The following is a 21,079-nucleotide window of genomic DNA, read 5'->3' as shown; positions in this document are numbered from 1 at the left end:
ATGTGATATTTTAAACACTATACCAGACATTTTCAGTGCATACTAATGGAGGCCTGTATGTTATTGACAATCTAAATTGAGTTTATTGTAAACCTTAAAAAAGCATTTCTAGTAATGTGAGCTTTAGTCATTGTCTTTCACTTAACTCTATAGGGATTTCCTTTAAGGTCACATCCTGTTTATTGAATTACCAACCCTGCTGAATGCTATCCCATAAATACACACAACATGTCAAGAATAGAACAGAATAGACCAGACAGGGCCTTTACGACTTTTAATGGCGAATTTCCACTCATTCAGCTCGGTCTACATACAGAGAAAGCAACTAAATCAGTCATAATAGACTGTAAACAAGGGTGCGGTTGGGACTTTTACATTGTTATGGTCGAATTTAAACGTTCATTTGACTATGGTGAGGTCAATCATTAAGCAGTCATGGTGTCATTTCGCCCAATAAAAACATGCACAGTACACTACCAGTCAAAGGCTCGGACGCTTTCTTACGTCTTGTCGTCTCCACTATCCATTTCAATTGATTTATTTTATAATTATAAGAATTACAGTTTTTGTTTGGTAAAGACATTCATACAAATGCACAATTTACTGCAAATTTCTATTTCGAGCCAAATCTATAATCAACATTTTGAATGGAAGTGTACCTAACAATATTAGAAACTCACAGAAGTACAGTATTTGCGAGTATGGGTTTGGCATATCCGAGACCAATTTGGGACTCTTAAGAACGGTCTCGACGTGTAAATTTAACAGACGCAGCATAAACTACTATCTATACGTACAATAATAAAAAAATACATTCCCATTCATTTGAAATGCAATGCTACTGAGAAACAAGCGACACTGGGTGTGTGTGTGTGTGTGTGTGTGTGTGTGTGTGTGTGTGTGTGTGAACAACAAAAGCAAAAGGCATTCGGGAACCTCATCGCTGTGGGATGAGGTGGCGTTTTCTACGGTTGGCGGCTAGTGTGTCCTGAGTGCATTTCCTCCAGTGCATTGGTGTCACGTTTGGCCTGAGCAATGCTCTGATGCAGGTGTTTGTGGGAGATTTTGGCAGACAGCTCCATGGCAGGTGGCATGTTACTGTACTTCACGCTGAAATACAAAGAACAGGGTAAGTGTATACAAGGGGGTATGTGTTGAAAAATGCATGAATCTTGGTCTTCTCGGTGTCCGTGTGGTTACCGCATCTTTCTACGAATTGCCAACTAAAATTATTAAAAATCACCCACATCTCAAGCTTTCATCAATTGCTAAAGCTGCAATTCGTAATTTTCCCCTCTCTACACTGCAACTGTTTTTGTTGGTTCAATTTAAAAATGGTTGCATTCACATTTTCAGTTCAAATTAAAAATATTGCTTAATTCAATGAATTTCTCGTTGGATTGCCTTAACTCAACTTTATAAGTTAACTCAAAGAGTAAACTGAAATTGAACCAACGGTTTTTTGACAGTTGAAACTTGCAGGTTACACATAACACAAGAGTATATATATATATATATATATATAAGTATAAATTAATATCATATCACTACTGACATTTCATACTGAAATCTAACCCATCAGCAACATAAATAAAATTCAAGCTTCAAGAGTTGAAAGCAGACAGTCCTGAAACAGCTTTTATACTCACATAATCAAAATAAGTTACGCATTGAAGCTTTAAGTTAAAAAAAATGAATAAATGAAAATAAATACTTAATAAATAAATACAAAAAAATCTTTATCCAAATGCTATTCTTTAAGTTTTAACTTTTGTCTTATCGGGCTATCATACTAACTGTAGGCTTGTAGGCTATTGAACCACAAAATATGAAGTATTTTTCTAAATTGAAATGAATTAAATTGTAAGTATAAGTTTTGTAACAACTTAAAAAAAAGAAAAGAAATGTAACCCCAGATGTCTTCAGATGATGTAAGCACAGCAAAAACACAGGTTTATTTTTTGCTAAAGACTATTATCACTGCTTAAAGTTTATTATAGTTTCAACTGCCTTTCCAAATTTGTGTCCCATGAAAAACAAGGTTGGAAATAACCTATAATATTACCAATATGAACACTAGACACTGCTCTTTACTTGAGGGATGTAATCCTACAACACCACCAAGTGGCGGAGAGAACAAAGAGGAAGGTGCATTACCTCTGCAGGAAGATCCAGCTCCACAACTCCTCAGCTTCAGAATACTAGTCTTCAGCCTCCTGTAGATAAAAACAACCACACAGATTAAAATAACATCTGTGCTCGCACATGTGCAGTAAATCCTTTCCTGTGTCAAGCGAAGTATCACTTTTAGTGCAACTGAATATTTATCCATCTCTCTAATATTCTCGCACATATCATAAGCTTTGCTGTTTTTACTCCAAATGTAGTGTTTAAACGACTGTAGTTAGTGTGACATCTTTGTATTTCACGGTTTATTTAAGTGGCACGTACACCGTTAAACTTTGCAGCAGATTTGACTACTTTCCTATTAGTACAGTTATTCATTTTTCACATTTACTTTAACCAAAATAAAACACGCCACATTGACTTCTGTGATTAAAAATAAGCAAGAAGAGGTTGGTATTAGCACAGCAACACTGCAAATGTCATGATCCTGCCTCTCCTTGTCTTGTTTTTTTCGAGTCTTGTGGCAGGATCATGTCAGCCCATGTGTTTTGTGTGGAGAAAGAGCATTGTTTTGGTTTGAGAAGCCATGCTCTCTCTCCGGTGTCACGTCCTTTAGTCCCGCCCCTTGTTCTGAATCCCGTTAATCTCGATTCAGGCAACATAGAATTCATGCTGACGGTCTTCTCCATAAACACACAACCATGCTTGTTTTATAGAAAACTCACAAAAGATCCTTGCAGTGGATTCTTCTCACTTGACCTCGAATGATATTACGATTTATTCAATTGTTTTAGTAAAATAAATAAACACACCAGTAAGACGTCTAGTCATCAGAAGCCTAAAGCCGGATTATTTTAAAGGCATAAAAAAGGCAAGAGCAGCTCCCCTAAACTCCTAGTTATTCTGACAGTAACAACATCAGAAACATCAATGTGATTTATCAGGACACTTATTTCAGAGAGACATTAACATGCGATATTCCTTGCAGCTTGTTTAATACTGTAACAGAAGGAATCAATCCAAGCAACTAAGATAAATATAAAAGGACGATCTATTCCAATGCAACATGGATTTTAAATACAAGTGATGCTGCATGAGTGGCATGCAATGATCACAACTGCACATGTGCAAGGGTACCTCCGAGCCCTGTTCCTCCTCCTCCTCCTCCTCCTCCTGTGATGAAGGGGTTTACCATTAAAACAGAAAAACATGTGTCAAAAACAGCCGAGGTATGCGAGTCACAAATACAGCTACTGAGGGTAAAACTTTACGGCATAATAAACACGCTAAATATCAAAGCCAAATGAAACTGCTTCCAGGAATTCTGCTCCTGTAAAATAAATGAGGTATGAAATGACTGAATGGGTAAAAAGGAAGAGAAACAGAGAGGGACATGAAGAGCAAAGCAGAAGGTTCGGAAAGGGTGAAGATCACGTAGAGACAGATTTTACTCCAATCAAGCAATAAATGTTCCCCGTTTATGAATATTCATAATTTCTCATTATTTCCCCTAATGGTAAACTAAAATATGGCGAGATTACGATAACGTCAAATCTCATTGGTTTTTGTTGGTCTTCGCCCTCCCTGTTCCGAAATCATGGTGACCCGACTGGGTTTGGTGGTGTTTTTCGGGGATGATTTGCAGAGCAATAATTAACTATTATAAATCTTGTAATTACTTCAGACATGAAATGCATCTAAACGCGGTCACGGTTTTTAAAAAGTACGGGCGGTTTGTCCCTTCACGCGTCCCGTAGTTCGGTTGTAATTTTGGTGTTGCTGCAAATACGCTGATCTGAAGCAGCATTGCTTTACAACAACATGGATTTTATTTTAGAATTCTATTTCTATTCTAAGGATTTGGTTCTGTTCAATTTGATTTATGTACTTGGATACATACAACCAGATCTCATCAATTTGCGCATAAATTGCACAACTTCACACTTTCCGTTTGCATATAATGCATTCGTCGAAGTCCAATTTTGAGTGCATGCGATACACGCACATCCTTCCCATTAACGTCTGTGGAGCGCAGATGCATCCAATGACGCGACAAAATGATATATTCTGGTGTCACTTTGCCATTATGACATGTGATTGTTAATTTAACGGCGTATTTTGGGTACGTTTACTTAGTTCGCACAATGCAGAAGCATTTGAGCATGAAACCAGGCCGCTAAACCTAACTGTTTGTATATAATACAATACAAACACAACACATTACAGTCAGGTACGACTACAGATGCTATTTATTCCAAAAGTGCAATTATTCCAAGCGTTCCGAGGCCGAAGAACAATCCCCTTCTTCGTCCGCCATAAAACCCGATACGGCATTGAAACCACAATGGCTCGTGTGTGTCTTGTGACTGGTCGCATCATTACATGATATTACGTTATGAATAGACATAAATGACATTATATTTACAAATGATTAAACCAAATTGCCTGTTCGTGGCATTTGAACGTCGTTTCTTACCTTAAAACCAAACGTAAACGGCTTTTCCTCGCGGAAGGTCAGCATTCAGTACAAATGAGCAACTCAAATATTTAATGTCCAGTTTTTTCTTATGTGTAATAAGCGGGATAATGTACAAGCAGCCGGCGATTCTCGGAAAATAAGACCCTTCAGTGTGATACAAGACCCTCACACAACCTGTACATTATCCCTTACTTGTTGGGTAGGGTTAGGTAATCCAAAATATCGATTAAAGTACGAATAATACGCATTTCTAAAATTGTTTCAGTTGCACGCATTAGCTCTACACAGACGTTAATGACTCATGCATTGTATGCAATCGGAAAGTGTAAAGTCGTGTTATTTATACGCAGGTTGATGAGAACGGGTTGAAAGTTCCTGGTAAAGCACTTGTAAGATCTGGTTCATGACGGAAGAGCCATTCCAGCAGATATCAAGAGCAATTTGAAGAAAATAATCCAGAGACATTCCCACTAAAACGACAAACTGAATCTAAAGAAAAAAAAACATATCGATCTACCTCAAGCTTTTGGAGTTCTTCTTCGTCCTAGAGGAGAGAACAGACTGTATGTCAGAGGAATAGAGCGCAGGTGAAGCTAAAGGTGGAAAGAGCAACATGACGCATGCAATTGAAGGAAGAGATACAGGCAGGAGGCGGCTACAGGACTATGGAGAGAAGTGGTGGAGGAAAGGAGGTTAGCATGAAAGAATGGAGGTCGAGAAACGAGAGATAAGGGAGAGCAGATCTGGAGTTATAAATATATATTTGGTCCACAACAACCGGCCTTTGCTGATGAACACAAATCCACACAAACAGGAATTACACTACCGAGTGACTTCAGACCTTCCTCTGACTGGAAAAAATGGTGGACAAAGAAAAAAAAACATTAAAAGGTGTAAGGATGCTAAATTCGAATCCAATCGGTTTGTCACTCATATTTTAAACATGAGCATACGTTTTATTATAAATACAATACATTCATATATCATCTGTGTTTGTCGCATTTAAATGACAAAAAGTTTTACTAGATTCGATTTTGTTACATTGTTTGATGTTGTTACGAGTTTTTACATTGTATCATCATGAAAGTTTGATGAAATTTATAATGTATTAAAAGTATCTAGCGTCATATCCTGTTGTTGTTATAGTTGTTTGTGTTCAATTGAAAAGCCCAAGTCAAAAACGTATGGGATGGCATTAGGGGGAGTAAATCATGAGATCATTTTTTGTTTTGTTCAATCATTCTTTGACAAAAAAGGGCCATGCGTTTTTATTATTTTTCAGTCTGGTTTTCTAAAGATTACATACATTTTTGTGGGCCTCTGTATTATAGGAAAAAACAACAGGTTGGTCTTTGGTCACACAAACAGGTGCCCCCGCCGACATGTATATAAATGTATGTTTGCTCAAACAACACTTTTTTGAAAGTGCCACAGTGTTCACAAAGTGTTTCACGAAGTCATTCTACGAATGGCTTACTAAGTTGTCAAGATAAATGAATCAGGAACAAGACAAGTATTTTTATCACTGGGATGAGATAAACCAACACAGCAACAACAATATAAAATGCATCCATGTCACCTATAAAGAAAGGGGAAAAGACGACAAGCAAAACACATGTTTCCAGTGATTCGCCTTCTGAAGGAAAATGTTTCTCAAGGCCAGAAGAAGTGTAGTGAGTTATCCGTGAAGGAGAAGAAAGATTAAAAAAGAGGAAAAATAGAAGAGGAGACAGATCCAGAACAAACCAAATATAAATTAAGATTCACCTCTGAGACCAGATGGTTGTCCTCTCCCTGAAATAGTAAGCAGTAACTATTAGCCGCAAGTAAGATTTTCTCCTATAAATTTGATGATGGGCTGAACAGGTAAAATGATAATCACGATTATTTTGCTCAACACTTTAATCACGATACTTTTAATTTCACTTCAGCATGTTTACGAGGCCTATAATTTACGGTTAATGAATATGTAATAATCTGCCGCCATCGACCTTCTTCAGCACCATATTTCAAAGCACGCGATCTATCATCTAAAAACTCCACCATAAGAATTTGTGACCTTAGGAATGATACCTTGCTACTCCATTTTTTATTTCTAGTCTTTTTTATAAATCATTACAATTGCTCATCCGTCATGTTGCTCTGTGGGTTTTGCAAATAGTACAAATGCAGTAAAAAACATATTGTGCTGTTTTATTTCATGTAACGTGGCAATTGAAAACTTTGCCATCATTTTCTGACCTTATGGGGAGTTTCGTGTGTTCTTTTAAATCATTAACACAACGATTATGTTCAGTTAATTGTGGGAAACATTTATCGTTATCACGATTAAAACATGATTTATAGTGCAGCCCTACGAACAGGGATACATTATCGTTTTTGACAATAGTTAAAAAGCATCAAACAAAGGCCCCACACTTTTCCAACAATTAAATTCTGTTATGCTTAATGATGGTTTTATTATAAGATTATTGGAAAACTTCTATGTGTGTGACTTTTTATTGGTATAGAAGTAAACTTCATTGTTTCATTTGCTAGTTTTCCATGAATGAGACTTATACTGCCATGTGTTTCTCTGTTCATGATCTTTGGGCAAAAGCAACACCTTCACATCCTGTTGTCACATGCCATCATGATGCAGTCCAATAAATATCAGATACCATACATTCACAGCTATCATTGCGTATCTCTAACATGTGTTTAATGCATAAAAACAAAGGTGCAGATGCCTCTGAGGACTAAAAAACATAGATGTAAGCCTTACCTTGTCTTCATCTCCTTCATCCTGTAAGACACAAAAAAAGATGAATTCAGAATAGAAACGTAAACCATAAAAGCAAATGCAGTTTGAAAAATCTTAAATGGGGTTTTCATCATATAAAGACAATTTATGTCTCATGGATTGATTTTTATCTAAACAAATCATCCTTTTTGTTAGGTCACATTGTAAACATTTATTTTGTTTTATATGAGCTGTTTCAGATGAAATAAAATGAGTGTATCGTAAAACCAGACATCTACAAATCTGAAATTATACAAACTGCAATAAAACATGTGTCACTTTTTCACATAATAAAGTGTAAAAGCAGTACATATACATTATACTGTATATAAATTGCTAGCAGACAAATGATAACATTTTACTCACCTGGTTTTCCTCCTCAGCTACTTTTCTCTAACAAAAAGAAAGTTAGATATTAAAATCAGTACACAAACTAACTGACTAACACATACACAGGTATTTTTATACACAAAGTTTTCCTTCCTTGTTTAAAAAAAGAAACACCTGCATACACACGAAAACGCAAAAAGCGCCGTCCAATTCATGCCAAACCAAAAGGTGGCGGTATAACCATAAAGCTGTATTGGCCAATCAGAAGACTGGAATCTGACGTCAAACAAAGGAGATAGCGGCACGCATTCCAACATCATACGCCAAATCTCCAGTTTCACCGTCTACACGAAAACACTGAAACAAGAGTTTCAAAAAATCTTCACCCTGGCCGGAGTTTTTTTTATTTACGTTTGGTTTCAGTGATAACGGTCAGTGAAAAATCTGCGGTCTTGAAAATACCCGTGTTCGTGTGCACAGGGCCTAAGAGACGTAAGAGCCCTAAAAAACATTTACTCCCGAAAGTTTCTTTCAAACAAGCAATACCAAAAAACAACAACAACAATTGAAACTAATCCGTAAGGCTGCTTGTTAAAATTTCCTATAGTCACAATCACACCAGGAATGAGAAAAGAAGCAACAACGGCAGTGATGAAACTCCAGGAATGGAGGGCGTGAAAAGCAGAAGATTAGATTAGAATAGGTTAAATTCAGAGATCCTGCAACCTGAAACCAAACCTTAATAACAGAGGATGAGATTAATGGGTGGAGGAAAAGAGGATATACGGAAGAGGAAAGAGCAGGTTTGGGAAGACACACAATGTATAGAGATGAGCAAAGGATGAAAAGATGGTGTGGTGGTAAATTACACTCTCGTCTTCTTCTTCATCCTCTTGTTCATCTTCTTCCTCTTTCTCTTCTTGAGCATCCGTCTCGGCCGGAGCATCTTCCTCCAGCTCTGCTGGGTGTGCGTCACCGTTCTGCTCAGCTTCTTGAATTTCCTTTCTCTAGAAGAAGATACAACGCACCCCAAGGGGAATCAAAATTAAAACTATGATGGGTCAACAGTGAGGCATCATGTGTTCCAACGGCATCCTGGGTAATCAGGTTCCTCAGGATGAGAACAGACATGATTTAATGATCGGGGATTTCACAATGGAACTTGAGAAAGAAAACACACTCAGGAGGAGAAAACATGGTTTGGTTATATTAGATGGGTGTGTTGCCAAACTACAATGGAAAACAATAATTTTCACATATTTCAGGATCTTCATGGGCTGCAAGAAAAATGTAATCACAGCCGTGGCTGATCCGTTGTAAATAAGTTTTTTATTTTGGTTAATTTAGTAATCTTGGTTTCAGACACAGATTAGCCATTAGTTCCAACACAATCTCATGACAATTTGTAGCTATTTGACATTTTAGAGAATTTTGTGGTGATTCTTATTAATGTGTGCGATGTAATTTGTAAGTTTTCTTACAAATTATGTTTTCGCACTATCAAGGGATAGTTGTGCTTAGGGGTGGGGCTTTTTTTCTACAATTTACATCGTCCAAATTGATCAATTAAAAAACATCAGAAATATATATATGTTCCCTTTACGTTTATGACAACAAACATTTTTAAATGATATAAAACAAAATGCAAATTGTTATTGCAAATTTCCAGTGAGTACATGTTGCCTCACTTTCATCAAAATCTCCCCCACACTAACTGGCCACTATACCCCTCAGTATACATTTTATATTCTATATTATTATAATAGAGAACTATATTATATTATATTTCAACTTATGAAAAGCATGCTTGAAAATCAATTTCTCATTTATCATGTGAATTTAAATCCCCAAAAATATAAAAAATTATAAAACGAAAAAGAGGATAATAATAAAGTGTAGTAAGTCCTGGACTAAGAATTTGACGCAGAGTTTACATACTTAGTGAGTGCAAAGTACGCTACTGCATAAATAGTATTAGTACGCTATTCCAAACAGAGAAATTGATGGTACAAAAACCTAAATGAATCACAATGTGGATGAGAAACAAATGCTGGCACATGTCTGGAAATGAACTAAAAGCAAATAACGATTAAAAAGATGAGAGAGAAAACAAGTAAAAAAGGTTCAGTGGGACATTACTGTTGTGTCATCGTGTGGGTGTTCCTCTGTGCCAGATCCATTATGAAGTTTTTGTGAATTTTCCGCTTGTTTTGCCTCCTGTGTCAAGAGAATTATTTTATTAAAACAATGTACAATCAATGTCATTGCTGTCAGGAACTGGGGGAAAGAAGTACAACAAAAGGAAAGCTGCAAGTGATGAAATGTGCCATTATCTACAGCGAACACTCTTTCACAAGAAACTCCACCGACATTTATGCATGTAACATAGAAACGGTGCTCTGGTAGTGTTCTTACTCCAGAAGATTCCTCTCCGCCTACTACATTATAAGTAGAATAACTAACAGTGATACTGGTTTTAGGTAAATGAACAGTAAAGAAAGACAACGAAAGAGACAATTACAACCTTTGATCCTGGTGGAGATTGCAGGCCCAAAAATTCATAGACTGCATTGTCTTCCTTCGCATTAAAGAATGTCTCATAGTCCTGCAAAGAAAGACAGAAAGCTTGCATTATCATTTTATACAAGTAATGTTACACAAACCACATAGTTAAACTCATTTTATTATATATGAGATGCGGAAAAATTCTGGATTTCAAAACTTTATTATTAAGCACACTTATTTTACTTAAATGTAAACGTGGCATGTAAAAAGTTTAGCCAAAATATTTAAGCATTATCCCAATTCCTAGCTCGCTGTAGTAAATGTCGTAATCGTAAATCAACATTTTTGTCCCGGCCCATGATCCAGTACCTCAGAGATGACGTACTTTTGTATGCTAACTCGAAAGTAAGCGCCGCGCTTGTTCCCTCCACCTAAAGCCTGTGCATTTCCCCCATAGACTTATCGCAAAGAAAAGCTCTGTGATTAACAAATGTTTACACGTTTTGTCTAGCAGGATAATCTTTACAAATAAACAGTTACCTTTGAAGCGGAAATACAATCGGCAGAAGTAAAAAGCTAACACGACGCTATAAACAGACTACACTTAAAGGCGGGGTGTCCGATTTCTGAATTTCGCTTGTTTAGACAAGGTCGGGCCGAGTACCAAAACAACCTTGTAGCCAATCAGCAGTAAGGTGCACAGGACGGCCGTTACTCGAGCCGGGTGCTGACGAAAGCGAAAGATGGGGTAGGGGTGTGTTTGTTTTGGGGTTTTAAAAATCAACAAAAGCAAAGAGAAATATCAACCCTTTCAAACTTTATTTAAAATGTGTTCCCTGGTAAGTGATAACTCCGTGAATGAATCCGCATCTACGTTTTTCCCACTATTTTTCTCATTAAAAAAAATTATTAATAGATATCTTTGACAGTAACAATATTATAAAGATCAGACAATAGATCATACAAAGAGGAAAAGGAAGAAGAAGAAAAAAACTAGTATTTCTTCTCTTTCCTATTCTCAATACACCAAAAAAAACAAAAGAGCATCCATAAAAACACTGTATGGTAAAACACAGGCGGGATATTACGTTGAAAAAAACGTCTGCATACATTTTAATTTGGTTGTTTATAAGCAATAGAGATGTTTTAAAGTTCTCAAAGTCTAACTAAAAAAATAATCGCAGTTAATTGCAGGTTTTACAAACTTTTGAATATAATGTTTGTCATGTAAAATATAGAAATTCACCCCATCATAAAACATTTTACATTCATTAGTATATAAACATATAACACCGTTAAGAGATCAAATATACGCAATATTTTTACGAGCAAATAAAAAGGAGCTTTACATTAAATTTAAGAGTTACATGACAGTTATAAAATAAATGAGCAAAGTTTTCCTCCTGCATATTACAAAAATAACATGTATCACCAACATCCGTCATTGTAGATAGAAATAAATTGCAAGGGGTACATTTGTGTGTAGAATTTTAAAATGCACTTCTTTAACTTTGTTATTGATACAGAATTTATACCGAACCAACCTAGCCAGTTGCGTTTTTTTATTATTGATTAAAACAATATACAGATAATAACAGTCAAAAACAGAATAAAAACAGTCGCCCATGTTGCGTTATGCGTGAGCTGCTTTATATGCGGGATGACCCCCAAAGGAAGTAGTTGCACAACCGCTGTTTTTAAGTCACAATAAGGAGACAACCAAAACCCCAAAGTCTGTGGGGCGATAGAACCGGAAGTCGAACTCGCATCTGGGGTTTGCGCACAAAGATACGTCACATCCGAGGAACTTAATTTTGTATTAGCAGACCCTTGTAGAGGACATTTTAATGAACATGTATGCCGGGGTCTTACCCCGCAATATATCTGCTCGTTGAAGATCTGCGGAGGAAGAGGAATCCCGCTGGTGGGCTTCTTTTCTCCCGGCACATTTTCCCTCATCCACTGGCGATTCTCCTCATTTGAAGCGATGTCAAACTGCGTGTAATCGATTTTAAGCGCCTCGAGAAACCCAACAACATCTTGCTGTTTCTTTTTGATCTGCATTGTTAATGACACAAGGTTAACACTCGTCAACTAACACGTTTATTATTAACTTTAGTTCATTTACATTTACTAAAACATTTTTGAAATCTAAAGTTGCATCTGTTTATATAAGTAGTTTAAGAATAGGTACATTTGTAAATGTTGTCGTTTACTGGAGTAAGTTTAACAATCATGGTACAGATGCCAAATAATGGTGCTAGTTGTTTTTTCCCATTTAATTCAATTTTACAAACAAAATAGGTATTGAACAAACAATATTAACTTACAATTTTCAAAAGGCAGACATATATGCAAAATAAGTAACAGTGACCAATCCTCAAATCAAACGGTACGCTAATCGCTACTTTAGCGTTAGTCAAAGTGACGTCAAAACAACGTCACAAGAGCGTACGTTTTATGCGACTATTTTATCTCTAAAATCAAAGGAAAACGTGTTTATTTGAATACACGTAGAAAAATAACAAATACTTGAAATGAACTATTTGTTTAATAATAAAAAACGCCGAAGAAGACCAATGAAAGTAAACGCGAGACTGCGGAGGCAGTAGCCGTACTGGCATGTGATCTCAGAGATATTTAAAGAAACCGAAGCCTCGCGTTTGCAACTTTTCTCAGGTCAAGTTATGACAAGAGTTATTTAAACCGTTCAAACCAAACGACTTTAAATGAGAAATCTGCAAACACGAGTGTGTAAGTTAGTGCTGGATGTCGCCTGAATGCGTATAAACGCACAGGGCACCTTACGCATGTTGAATAAAAACACTTGTCGCTTCCGTTCTTACCGCTGTCGATCCGGAGGAGGATGCCAGGAAGACTTTAATGACCATTGTGTAAAGACTGCGAAGTGAAATAATGGGGCAAAAGACGGAGATCCAGCCCGGGTTGGAAGGCACAAGGCGTTAGAGGATCCGCACCGTGTCTATTTCTGTCCTGATGATCCGGCGACATTGGTGCGCGCGGCTTCGCTGCTGTAAGAGTGATTGGCAATCTCAGCTGTCTGTCTGCTAAAGTTAGTGTTATGGACACAAATGGTATTTTTTAAAAGAAAGGTGTAATTTACCGACTGGGGATTCTACATTATCGCTTACATATTTAATTTTTTAGAATGTAGGCTGTTTATTATAAGAGCAGCCCCTAATGAACAACAAACACAATGACAACCATTACAGAAGTGTTAGTGGGTAAAATTGAGATATTGGTTTTAGAAACTAATGGTTATAATCAAAAATACCATCCATTTATCATTGTTATGTGATATTATAACAACATCATATTGTTTCCAAACATAAATAGGCTTATACATTGTGTGTATTTTGTACTGTAGCAACTTCGAAATTCAACTATAGTTGATTTGTTCACATTGCTTTATCTTGTTTCCCTAGAATTCGGAAGCCCACAGGGGTCTCTGGACCCCATTGAAAACCCCTGTTCTTATCAGTTACACGTGTCACCCTTTTGGGAGTGGGTCCTGTGAATTTAAGTCACAACATTGCCTTAATAACAAACATAGAGATTTTCTTAATAATGTACAGCATCATATGCCAAAGACGTGTTTTGAAGGTTTGTTACTGTTATTTTAATATCTACACTTCAAAGTTTAAACATGAAAGTATTGTGTGTTTCTTGGTTTATACATGTTTTTCATCAAGTTTCACAAAAATGTCATCCATAGTTAGTGTTTGTGATGACTTTTGAGCTAAATGTAATCTCATGGATCATTTTTATGAGGCGATACGAGTACTGCCAAACTGCAAGGGCACCTTGTATTTCAATTTTTTTGGAATTTACAGTGGCATACTTTTTAAGTCATGAAACACGTGATAAACATATTAAACTAATTAAAGCTTGTCTATTACAGAAAATGGAAAGTGTTTCTTTAGTTTAAATGGTAGAGCTTTCTGTTAGCAGCACAAAGGTCAAGGGTTTGATCCACACTTACTGATAAAATGTCCCTGTGCAATGAGTTTTTGGTCTATTGTGAACCTCATGTGGACACCTTTTCATTTGCACATTTTAATGCATGGATGAAGACAAACGCAGTCGAATAAATATATGTGGTACAGGCTTTGACAAACAAATCCAAATAAAGAGTACCATTAATTATAATAAATTATAACATTTTGTTGAAATCAAAATATATGACAATAGAAAATATTTAAACCAGAAAAGAAATAACATGTTTGTAACATTTGTATTTTTAAAAGCAATGTATTACAGACCTGTAATGTGCAGTGGTTAAAAAATCAATGGCTTTTCACATGGAACTTGATACAAACTTTTAGCAAGTACCAAACATCCAGTCGCTGCACAATTCTGTTGCGACAACACTGAGGTAACTTGGTTTAACTGACAGCATGTAGACCAATGGCAACCACCTTGTTGCAGACAACGAGCCAGCATGTGATTCCAACACCACCTAAAATAAAGCAGCAAAAAGTGCAGAAATGTAATTCAAACATTCTTAATGAATACTTTATCCCACTGTCCGTCCAAAGGGTTACCTGTGACTCCAGATGGAAAGGCTACCAGTTTCTCTAATGGAGAAATCCATTTACTGGGCACCACTGTAACTGGGTCTGCATAATACTTCAATATGAGTGAGATCATAAGCGCGGCCTAAAAAGAAACAGGAAGAAAACAACATTTTTTTCTAATCTCGGTGATGATAAGAGACACATATCTGTAAATATAATATCATTCATAATGAAACAGATGCATCTCACCTGGAGAATGTAAAATGCAATATTCACAATCCACTTCATTTTTGCCTGCTGTGCAGTTCTTGATTTGACTAAAAATCAAAGACACATTCAATCTTTTAGAATGTGGGTCTCTACAAAGCTGTTATCGGTCTTCAAAACAGATGTTGATATAATCTATATTTTATTTACCATTATGTCATTCTTGTTGACATAAGTTTAGCTTTGATTAGTTTAATATAGCATCTCTGTTTCTGGTCAGCTAAAAAAGTAAAATAATTCCCATTTTGGGGTGAACTACACCTTTAAGTTGTTGAAAATCTTTCTCACTAACCCTTCACAATAAGGTTGTATTTGTTAACATTGTTAAATGCTTTAACTTACATGAACTAACAATGAGCGATATGGTTTTTCAGCATTTATTAATCCATGAAAAGTTAGTTAATGTGAAAACAATTACTCATTTTGCATTACTGATGCAAGTTAATAAACACATGTTAGTAAATATTAATACATGTCTTGATAAACTAACAATAAATTATAAACAAATTAAAAACAAGTCAAATCAATTATTGCTGAAGATGCAGTGTTTATCCATGTTAGTCAATGCATTAACAAATACAACATCATTATAAAGTTAAATAAAAAATAAAGGTTGTTGATTGTAAAATAAGGTTAAACGTATCCTTTTTCCATATCAATTAAACAAATTGGTGGTTGAAGATCTTTACAAGCTTTCTTTTTCTGCTGTACTTGTAATGGAAGACTAATATCTGTGGCTCGTCATTTTTGGGTGAACTCCTTTTAAGAGAAAACGTTTACTGTTGTTTACAACCAATGGGGTGTGCAAATAGCGGCAAACACTATGTCAAAAAGCAAACTCCAAGTAAAATAAACTACACATTATGCAACATGTTGTTTTGTGGACTTCTTCCTGTATAAATCACATGCTCATGTTTTAGCTCATCATGGCATTTTAGACAGTTGTTTGTGTAGACACAATAGCTTTCCTGTGGCTCAGCGGTAAGATCATGGCGCTAGCAACACCAAGGTGACGTGTTCGATTTCAGGGGATTGCACATAGTCAAATTGTATAAGTCGCTTTGGATAAATGCGTTATGCACAAAATAAGAACTAGATCATGCTTTTTATTACCTAGAGTCTTTAGCTGATCGGTCATTTTGTTGATCTTGCGCTCCAATCTAGCGTATCTGGCAAACTCATCCATCATATTGACGGTGGAAAGCTCCATCCGCATGTTCTGGATCTCCATCCGCATCCCCGTCTCCTGTTCGGCATCTTTCTGAAAGAGCTTTGACAGCTACGAGAGCAAACACAAGATGTTTGGGTAACTTGAAATGTTTACATGCTTATTTCGATTAAAAAAAAGGTATTGGCAAGCATTCAGTGTTAAAAATCATTCAGTTTACGTGAAGACCTAATAAATGTTTTGTTTTTTAACATAAAATGTGCAACTGTTGATTAAAATTTAGAGCAACAATGCATTGTTTGATGCATTGTCTTTCACCCATTTCCAAACTTGCCCTGCATCTTGTAGGTGTACTTCATTATCATCAAATCTGTATAATGCATGTAGGATGCATATACACGAGTCATTGCATTGTCATGTGACAACATGTATACTTTTCAAATATTATTTCTCCAGTTGTATACGTATAACAGACGTATAAGGAGTCTCAGAGTACGATCACCATAGGGCATCATGGTTTTATTACAGTAAAAATGTAATAGCCATGGCAGATTACCATCTTTATTGTCATTGCTGTGCTAAACAGACCATTGTTAAACTACGGTTATCGTGGTACATTTGCTATTATATGGGCTTTTCTACAAATGCAAGAGTTAATCTATGGTTGCTGTAGTGAAATCGTGGTGGATTTCTTATTGGAATTCACTGTGCTGTGTTGTGGAGTTGAAAACGGGGTGTGTAGCCTAATATGCCATTACACCATTCAACCCCATGATACAAGTAACGTCGCATGTACCCTACCAACACTGTTTTGGTGAGAGGAAGGCATTTTGTTTTGACGCCAGATTATAAAAACACAAACAACGTTTGTTTGTTACTGTTTGTTGATGTGGACGTTGTGATCTACAAACAGTTTGTGAATGGTTTATAATTTTGATCGCCGCAGCACACACCACGTCCACGCAGAAGCTAACGTTAGCAGCTATGCTAACCATTATAGCATCGAGCCCTATCGCTTTAAAACCCACGTTGCGTACGTGTGGATCTCTTACAGTAGACGGTTCAGTACTCACACACGAAGAAATTGACGGCAGGAGCGATTTCACGAGGTTGCACAGAAACACAGCGCTCAACACGAGAAACCAGTTAAACCCGGTAGCCATTTTCTGTTCGTCAGCCGGATCCAGCCCCAACACTACAACAATGCGGCTTTGAGTCTTCTCACTTTAGTGTTTAAAAATATATATATATATTTGGAATTACAAGCACCTAAATGAATCACGTAGCGTTTACATATAAATTAATCGTTTGGACACGTATTTTGTTTAAGGGCCGTGTTATTATATTTAAACGCATTCAAATAGTCAGAAAAGCACAAAGATATAATACTATGAGAAGTAACGTGAATTCGTGTGGTTTTAAGGAGATAAAACGTAGTTTCGTGTCGAATAAAATGCACACAACGATCATTGATTGACATCTTAACCCATCCACTTACGTCTTTTGCTTTGGTTTGAAATTCGGTTGCTAGGACGTTTCAGCGAATCAGAGACGAGAATGGGCGGGGCGGGAATGGCCATCACGTTAGCGCTTTAATGAAAAGAATATATACAAGGAGAGATCCGGTCGGGTTTCTGTTCCGCCAGGACATTTATGCTGGTTTAAGTGTTTTCCTTACACTTTTACACTTTATTTACAGTGGTAGATTATCAATATTCATTTCCCCGTGTTGTTCTGTAAGTATACAAGCTTAAAACAACAATGCCGAAAAGAAGCAAAGTAAGTTGAATATATTGGATTTCCTATTTGTTGCCACGCTTTGTTTATTATTAGCGCGCATTAATAGCACGTGAAGTGTTGTGTTTGTTGTATACTTTGGTACATGTGTTCATACGTGATTTGTTGCGTGAAAGTATGTGGCGCGATTCTGGCGCCTTTTTACTTGGAGAGCTGTGAAGTATTTTGCCGTGTACACAACGTATATATTACGTGAAGACATCATGGCCACCTAAGCCACAAAACACATTTCTGGTGTCGATCTAGATAAAAGGTGTGTGTATATATATATATATATTTATATACACACACACCTTTTAAGTAATAGTCGCACAAAGGGGTGTATCCTCAATAAATAAAAAAAATCGTGTAAATGTTCTTCTTGCAGCGCATTCCGGAAGTTTTAGACAAATTAATAATAATGTAAGTACGCGGAGTTGATCGTTGTGTACGGGCTCCATATGGTTCTTGGGCAGGATGCACGCATTACGGTCTTGGGTGTCATGGCTGCCTGTGAACTCGACACATTTGAGTCATTGTAACGTATATGCATTGTGCCTTTTTTCACGCAGGGCTATTTTTAATTGCACGCGTGTCTTGTTTTTCCACACGACCTTTGAAGGGGACTTGAAGTGGCTTCAAGTTCTCGCTTACTTTCATCGCGATTTCTGCGCGTTTATGTGCCACGTGATCGTGCCGTTTCACAAAGTAACCCGCTTTATCATCGACGATGTGAAAAAAAATGCGACGATCGGGCGATTAAATGTGGTTGGCAAAGGCGGGGCCGCTGCTGCTGCTTACCTCCCCCGACTTCGACGCATTCAGGGACAGCGATTTTTGTTAACATGGATAAATGTATATGCTGTAATGAATTGCACGATTTAAATAATTGTCTCTTTATTTACGGCATCTATGTACGTTTCCATACTGTATTTTTACACTTTGTTTCGATATCGTTTACGGAAAGACGTTTTGGGGTTGTGTAATGTGGAAATTTAAATAAATTGAAGGAAGAGCTCCGTAGTTGGTCATAGCCCCTCCCCCTTTTTACGTTACATAATTGCACATCATTTGGAGAGGGTGGGACCAACACAAACACACGTATATATTTACAGATACACTAACAGCTTCTGTTTCCTCTCTTACAGGCAAACAATGACACTGAAGCAGCCGGGGTGAGTGGTTTGCATGATTCGTTTTATACTGTTTTGCGTTTTTCTTGATGTAGTTTGCAACCGTGATGCTTACTGTCCATTCTTATTCTTCCAAACAGCCCAAAAGAAGGTCTCAGAGACTTCAAGCTGTAAGTACATTTCTCCTATCAGCTCATGTACGCTTTCTTTTCACCATTCGATCGCTGACAAAAAAATCCTGTTTTGCAGAAGCCCGAAACGCCTGAGCCCAAGCCAAAGGTCAATGAGCAACCAAAATTGTAATATAAAATGTACATAGAATTTTGTGGCATGTGTTTAAATAGTGTGGATTGGTAAACTTTGCAGAAGGCAGCGGCAAAGGGCAAGAAAGCCAAGGAAGTAGTAAAGGCCAAACCACAGGAGAAGAAAGAAGATGCAAAGCCAGAAGCAAAATCTGAGGAGAAGACCCCTGCAGAGAACGGAGAGACTGAGGAAGTAAGTATTTTATTTGTTCATCGTATGTACTAAACAGTGATATTATGTGTCGCAGTGTTTATTAAAATGTATTAATATAAAACATTTCTTCATTAAAGGAAGAAAACACTGATGGAGAGGAAGAAAAGCAGGACAAGAAAGAGGAAGCTGCTAAATAACATTGTATTTCACCAGAGCTCCCAAAACTCTTTTCTTGTACAATACAGAGGAATATTTTTATTGACTCTTTTCTAAGCAGGTTTTGTAGTAATTATTAATAACTCATTTTATAAAAAACGATCCATGAGTAATGCCTTTAAAGAAGGATCCATCTTATTCCACCCTGTTAAAATTTTCTGGCTTTGAAGTCGTACAGGATGTGCCATTTTCTTTAAAAAAAAAAGTGTAATTTCTTAGGTCTTTATAAGAGTTTTTTTGAGACACTAACATTCCATAGGCGATGTGAGGTACATGTTTCTAGTCTGTATTGTATGGGAAGGGAGTTTTTTAAGAAACGTTTGATTGTTTGAGTTGTTAATAAGCTGTATTTTATGGATTGAAACCTCGATATTAGTCCAGTTTGTTTTTAATCAACATCTTTGGTAAATGATAAACCTGCTCACTAGTACTGGGACACTCATCAGATATGTGAACTGCAACATACAGTAGTCAACATTTGAAGTGGATCAAAAACGTTCACCAAAATTGTTATAAAACAAGAACAATTCCTGTTTTTGTCTTGGGAGAATTTGGATTAGATTTTTTGAGCTTCAAATGTTGACTACTGTAGTTTGACTTTGTTTGGTAAGAGCACTGCAAGAATGTTTTATAGCTGCTGTGTACAAGGTTTTCATATTTTCTATATGCAGTATGTGATGGTACTTTAAGAGGATTAAAAGGAATAGTGTGTTTGGAAACAAGTGTGCCACAGTGTTAAACATGCAGGTTGTATGAAAATTACTGTAATTTCATTCACATGTACATGCCAGCAGCAGCTACATCACAGAGTTGTTAGGTTAGAAGTACAAATGTACAGTTTCATGTTTTGATTTCTCTTGTTGTGTAGTATCTGTAATTATTGGTATAACATACCAATAAAATGGTTGTTATTTGTTAAGGTAATAAACAACAAATGTGTAAAATGTCTCATTTTAAATGATCAAGAGATCTTCCATAAGAGGGCTGAATATTGCCCAAAAGCAAAGATGCTTAACTGTATTTTCATGATTTAAAGACATTTTGGTCATGTTTGTCTAGCCATCCATTCTATATACTGTTTGGGGAGTGTTGGAGACCCTCCTAGCTCTGTTTTTGAGATATTTCCAAACATTTTGTCTCTCGGTGACCTTTACTGCAATCCTTATCTTTCACTTAAACATTTATAAAAAACTAAAGCACTTTTTTGAGAAAATCTAAAAGGATCAGTCTGATTACACTCATGGATATAAATAGTATTGGATTATTTACAGCAAATCATTTTATTGTCCACGTTCAAAAAAG

At 36.5% G+C, this 21,079-nt stretch overlaps 3 protein-coding genes across 11 annotated transcripts; 1 reads left to right on the top strand and 2 right to left on the bottom strand.

The window, feature by feature from the left end:
- Positions 1-239: 239 nt before the first annotated feature.
- sh3bgr (SH3 domain binding glutamate-rich protein) lies at positions 240-13,286 on the bottom strand. 9 transcript variants are annotated; one of them, XM_079481563.1, is made up of 12 exons: positions 13,070-13,278; positions 12,096-12,281; positions 10,243-10,323; positions 9,858-9,935; positions 8,588-8,725; positions 7,755-7,781; positions 7,371-7,391; positions 6,374-6,400; positions 5,124-5,150; positions 3,265-3,300; positions 2,158-2,216; positions 240-1,110 (listed from the first exon to the last, which is right to left on the bottom strand). In XM_079481563.1, exons 1-11 carry the CDS (start codon positions 13,112-13,114, stop codon positions 2,202-2,204), a joined length of 681 nt encoding a protein of 226 aa, XP_079337689.1. In that variant the 5' UTR covers positions 13,115-13,278; the 3' UTR covers positions 240-1,110; positions 2,158-2,201. The 9 variants fall into 9 exon arrangements, with proteins under 9 accessions (XP_079337689.1, XP_079337693.1, XP_079337690.1 ...); XM_079481567.1 differs by lacking the exon at positions 9,858-9,935 and having other exon boundaries at positions 13,070-13,286; XM_079481564.1 differs by lacking the exon at positions 5,124-5,150.
- A 103-nt stretch (positions 13,287-13,389) lies between these two features.
- get1 (guided entry of tail-anchored proteins factor 1) lies at positions 13,390-17,694 on the bottom strand. Its single transcript, XM_079481572.1, has 5 exons — positions 17,270-17,694; positions 16,142-16,307; positions 15,011-15,078; positions 14,789-14,903; positions 13,390-14,703 (listed from the first exon to the last, which is right to left on the bottom strand). The coding sequence occupies exons 1-5, from the start codon at positions 17,357-17,359 to the stop codon at positions 14,630-14,632; spliced, it is 513 nt and encodes a 170-aa protein (XP_079337698.1). The 5' UTR covers positions 17,360-17,694; the 3' UTR covers positions 13,390-14,629.
- On the top strand, positions 17,654-20,721 carry hmgn1a (high mobility group nucleosome binding domain 1a). The gene is made up of 6 exons (XM_079481573.1): positions 17,654-17,975; positions 19,121-19,147; positions 19,246-19,275; positions 19,355-19,384; positions 19,472-19,600; positions 19,699-20,721. The coding sequence occupies exons 1-6, from the start codon at positions 17,958-17,960 to the stop codon at positions 19,756-19,758; spliced, it is 294 nt and encodes a 97-aa protein (XP_079337699.1). The 5' UTR covers positions 17,654-17,957; the 3' UTR covers positions 19,759-20,721.
- Positions 20,722-21,079: the final 358 nt, after the last annotated feature.

This window comes from Barbatula barbatula (assembly GCF_947034865.1).
Source record: "Barbatula barbatula genome assembly, chromosome: 19".
Classification (NCBI taxonomy): Eukaryota; Metazoa; Chordata; class Actinopteri; order Cypriniformes; family Nemacheilidae; genus Barbatula; species Barbatula barbatula.
This window is presented reverse-complemented; position numbering and strand designations above follow the sequence as displayed.

What these genes read in the sequence shown, in the direction of transcription:
- hmgn1a (XM_079481573.1), top strand. An exon ending in ATGACACTGAAGCAGCCGGG is followed by an intron (nt 19,148 to 19,245) that starts GTGAGTGGTTTG and finishes TCTTCCAAACAG; the next exon opens with CCCAAAAGAAGGTCTCAGAG. An exon ending in AGAACGGAGAGACTGAGGAA is followed by an intron (nt 19,601 to 19,698) that starts GTAAGTATTTTA and finishes TCTTCATTAAAG; the next exon opens with GAAGAAAACACTGATGGAGA.
- get1 (XM_079481572.1), bottom strand. Translation starts at nt 17,359, where the DNA reads ATGGCTACCGGGTTTAACTGGTTTCTCGTGTTGAGCGCTGTGTTTCTG. An exon ending in TGCCGTCAATTTCTTCGTGT is followed by an intron (nt 16,308 to 17,269) that starts GTGAGTACTGAA and finishes TTGCTCTCGTAG; the next exon opens with CTGTCAAAGCTCTTTCAGAA. An exon ending in CGATCAGCTAAAGACTCTAG is followed by an intron (nt 15,079 to 16,141) that starts GTAATAAAAAGC and finishes TTTGATTTTTAG; the next exon opens with TCAAATCAAGAACTGCACAG.
- sh3bgr (XM_079481563.1), bottom strand. Translation starts at nt 13,114, where the DNA reads ATGGTCATTAAAGTCTTCCTGGCATCCTCCTCCGGATCGACAGCG. An exon ending in CCTCCTCCGGATCGACAGCG is followed by an intron (nt 12,282 to 13,069) that starts GTAAGAACGGAA and finishes TTAACAATGCAG; the next exon opens with ATCAAAAAGAAACAGCAAGA. An exon ending in TAGCTGAGGAGGAAAACCAG is followed by an intron (nt 7,392 to 7,754) that starts GTGAGTAAAATG and finishes TGTGTCTTACAG; the next exon opens with GATGAAGGAGATGAAGACAA.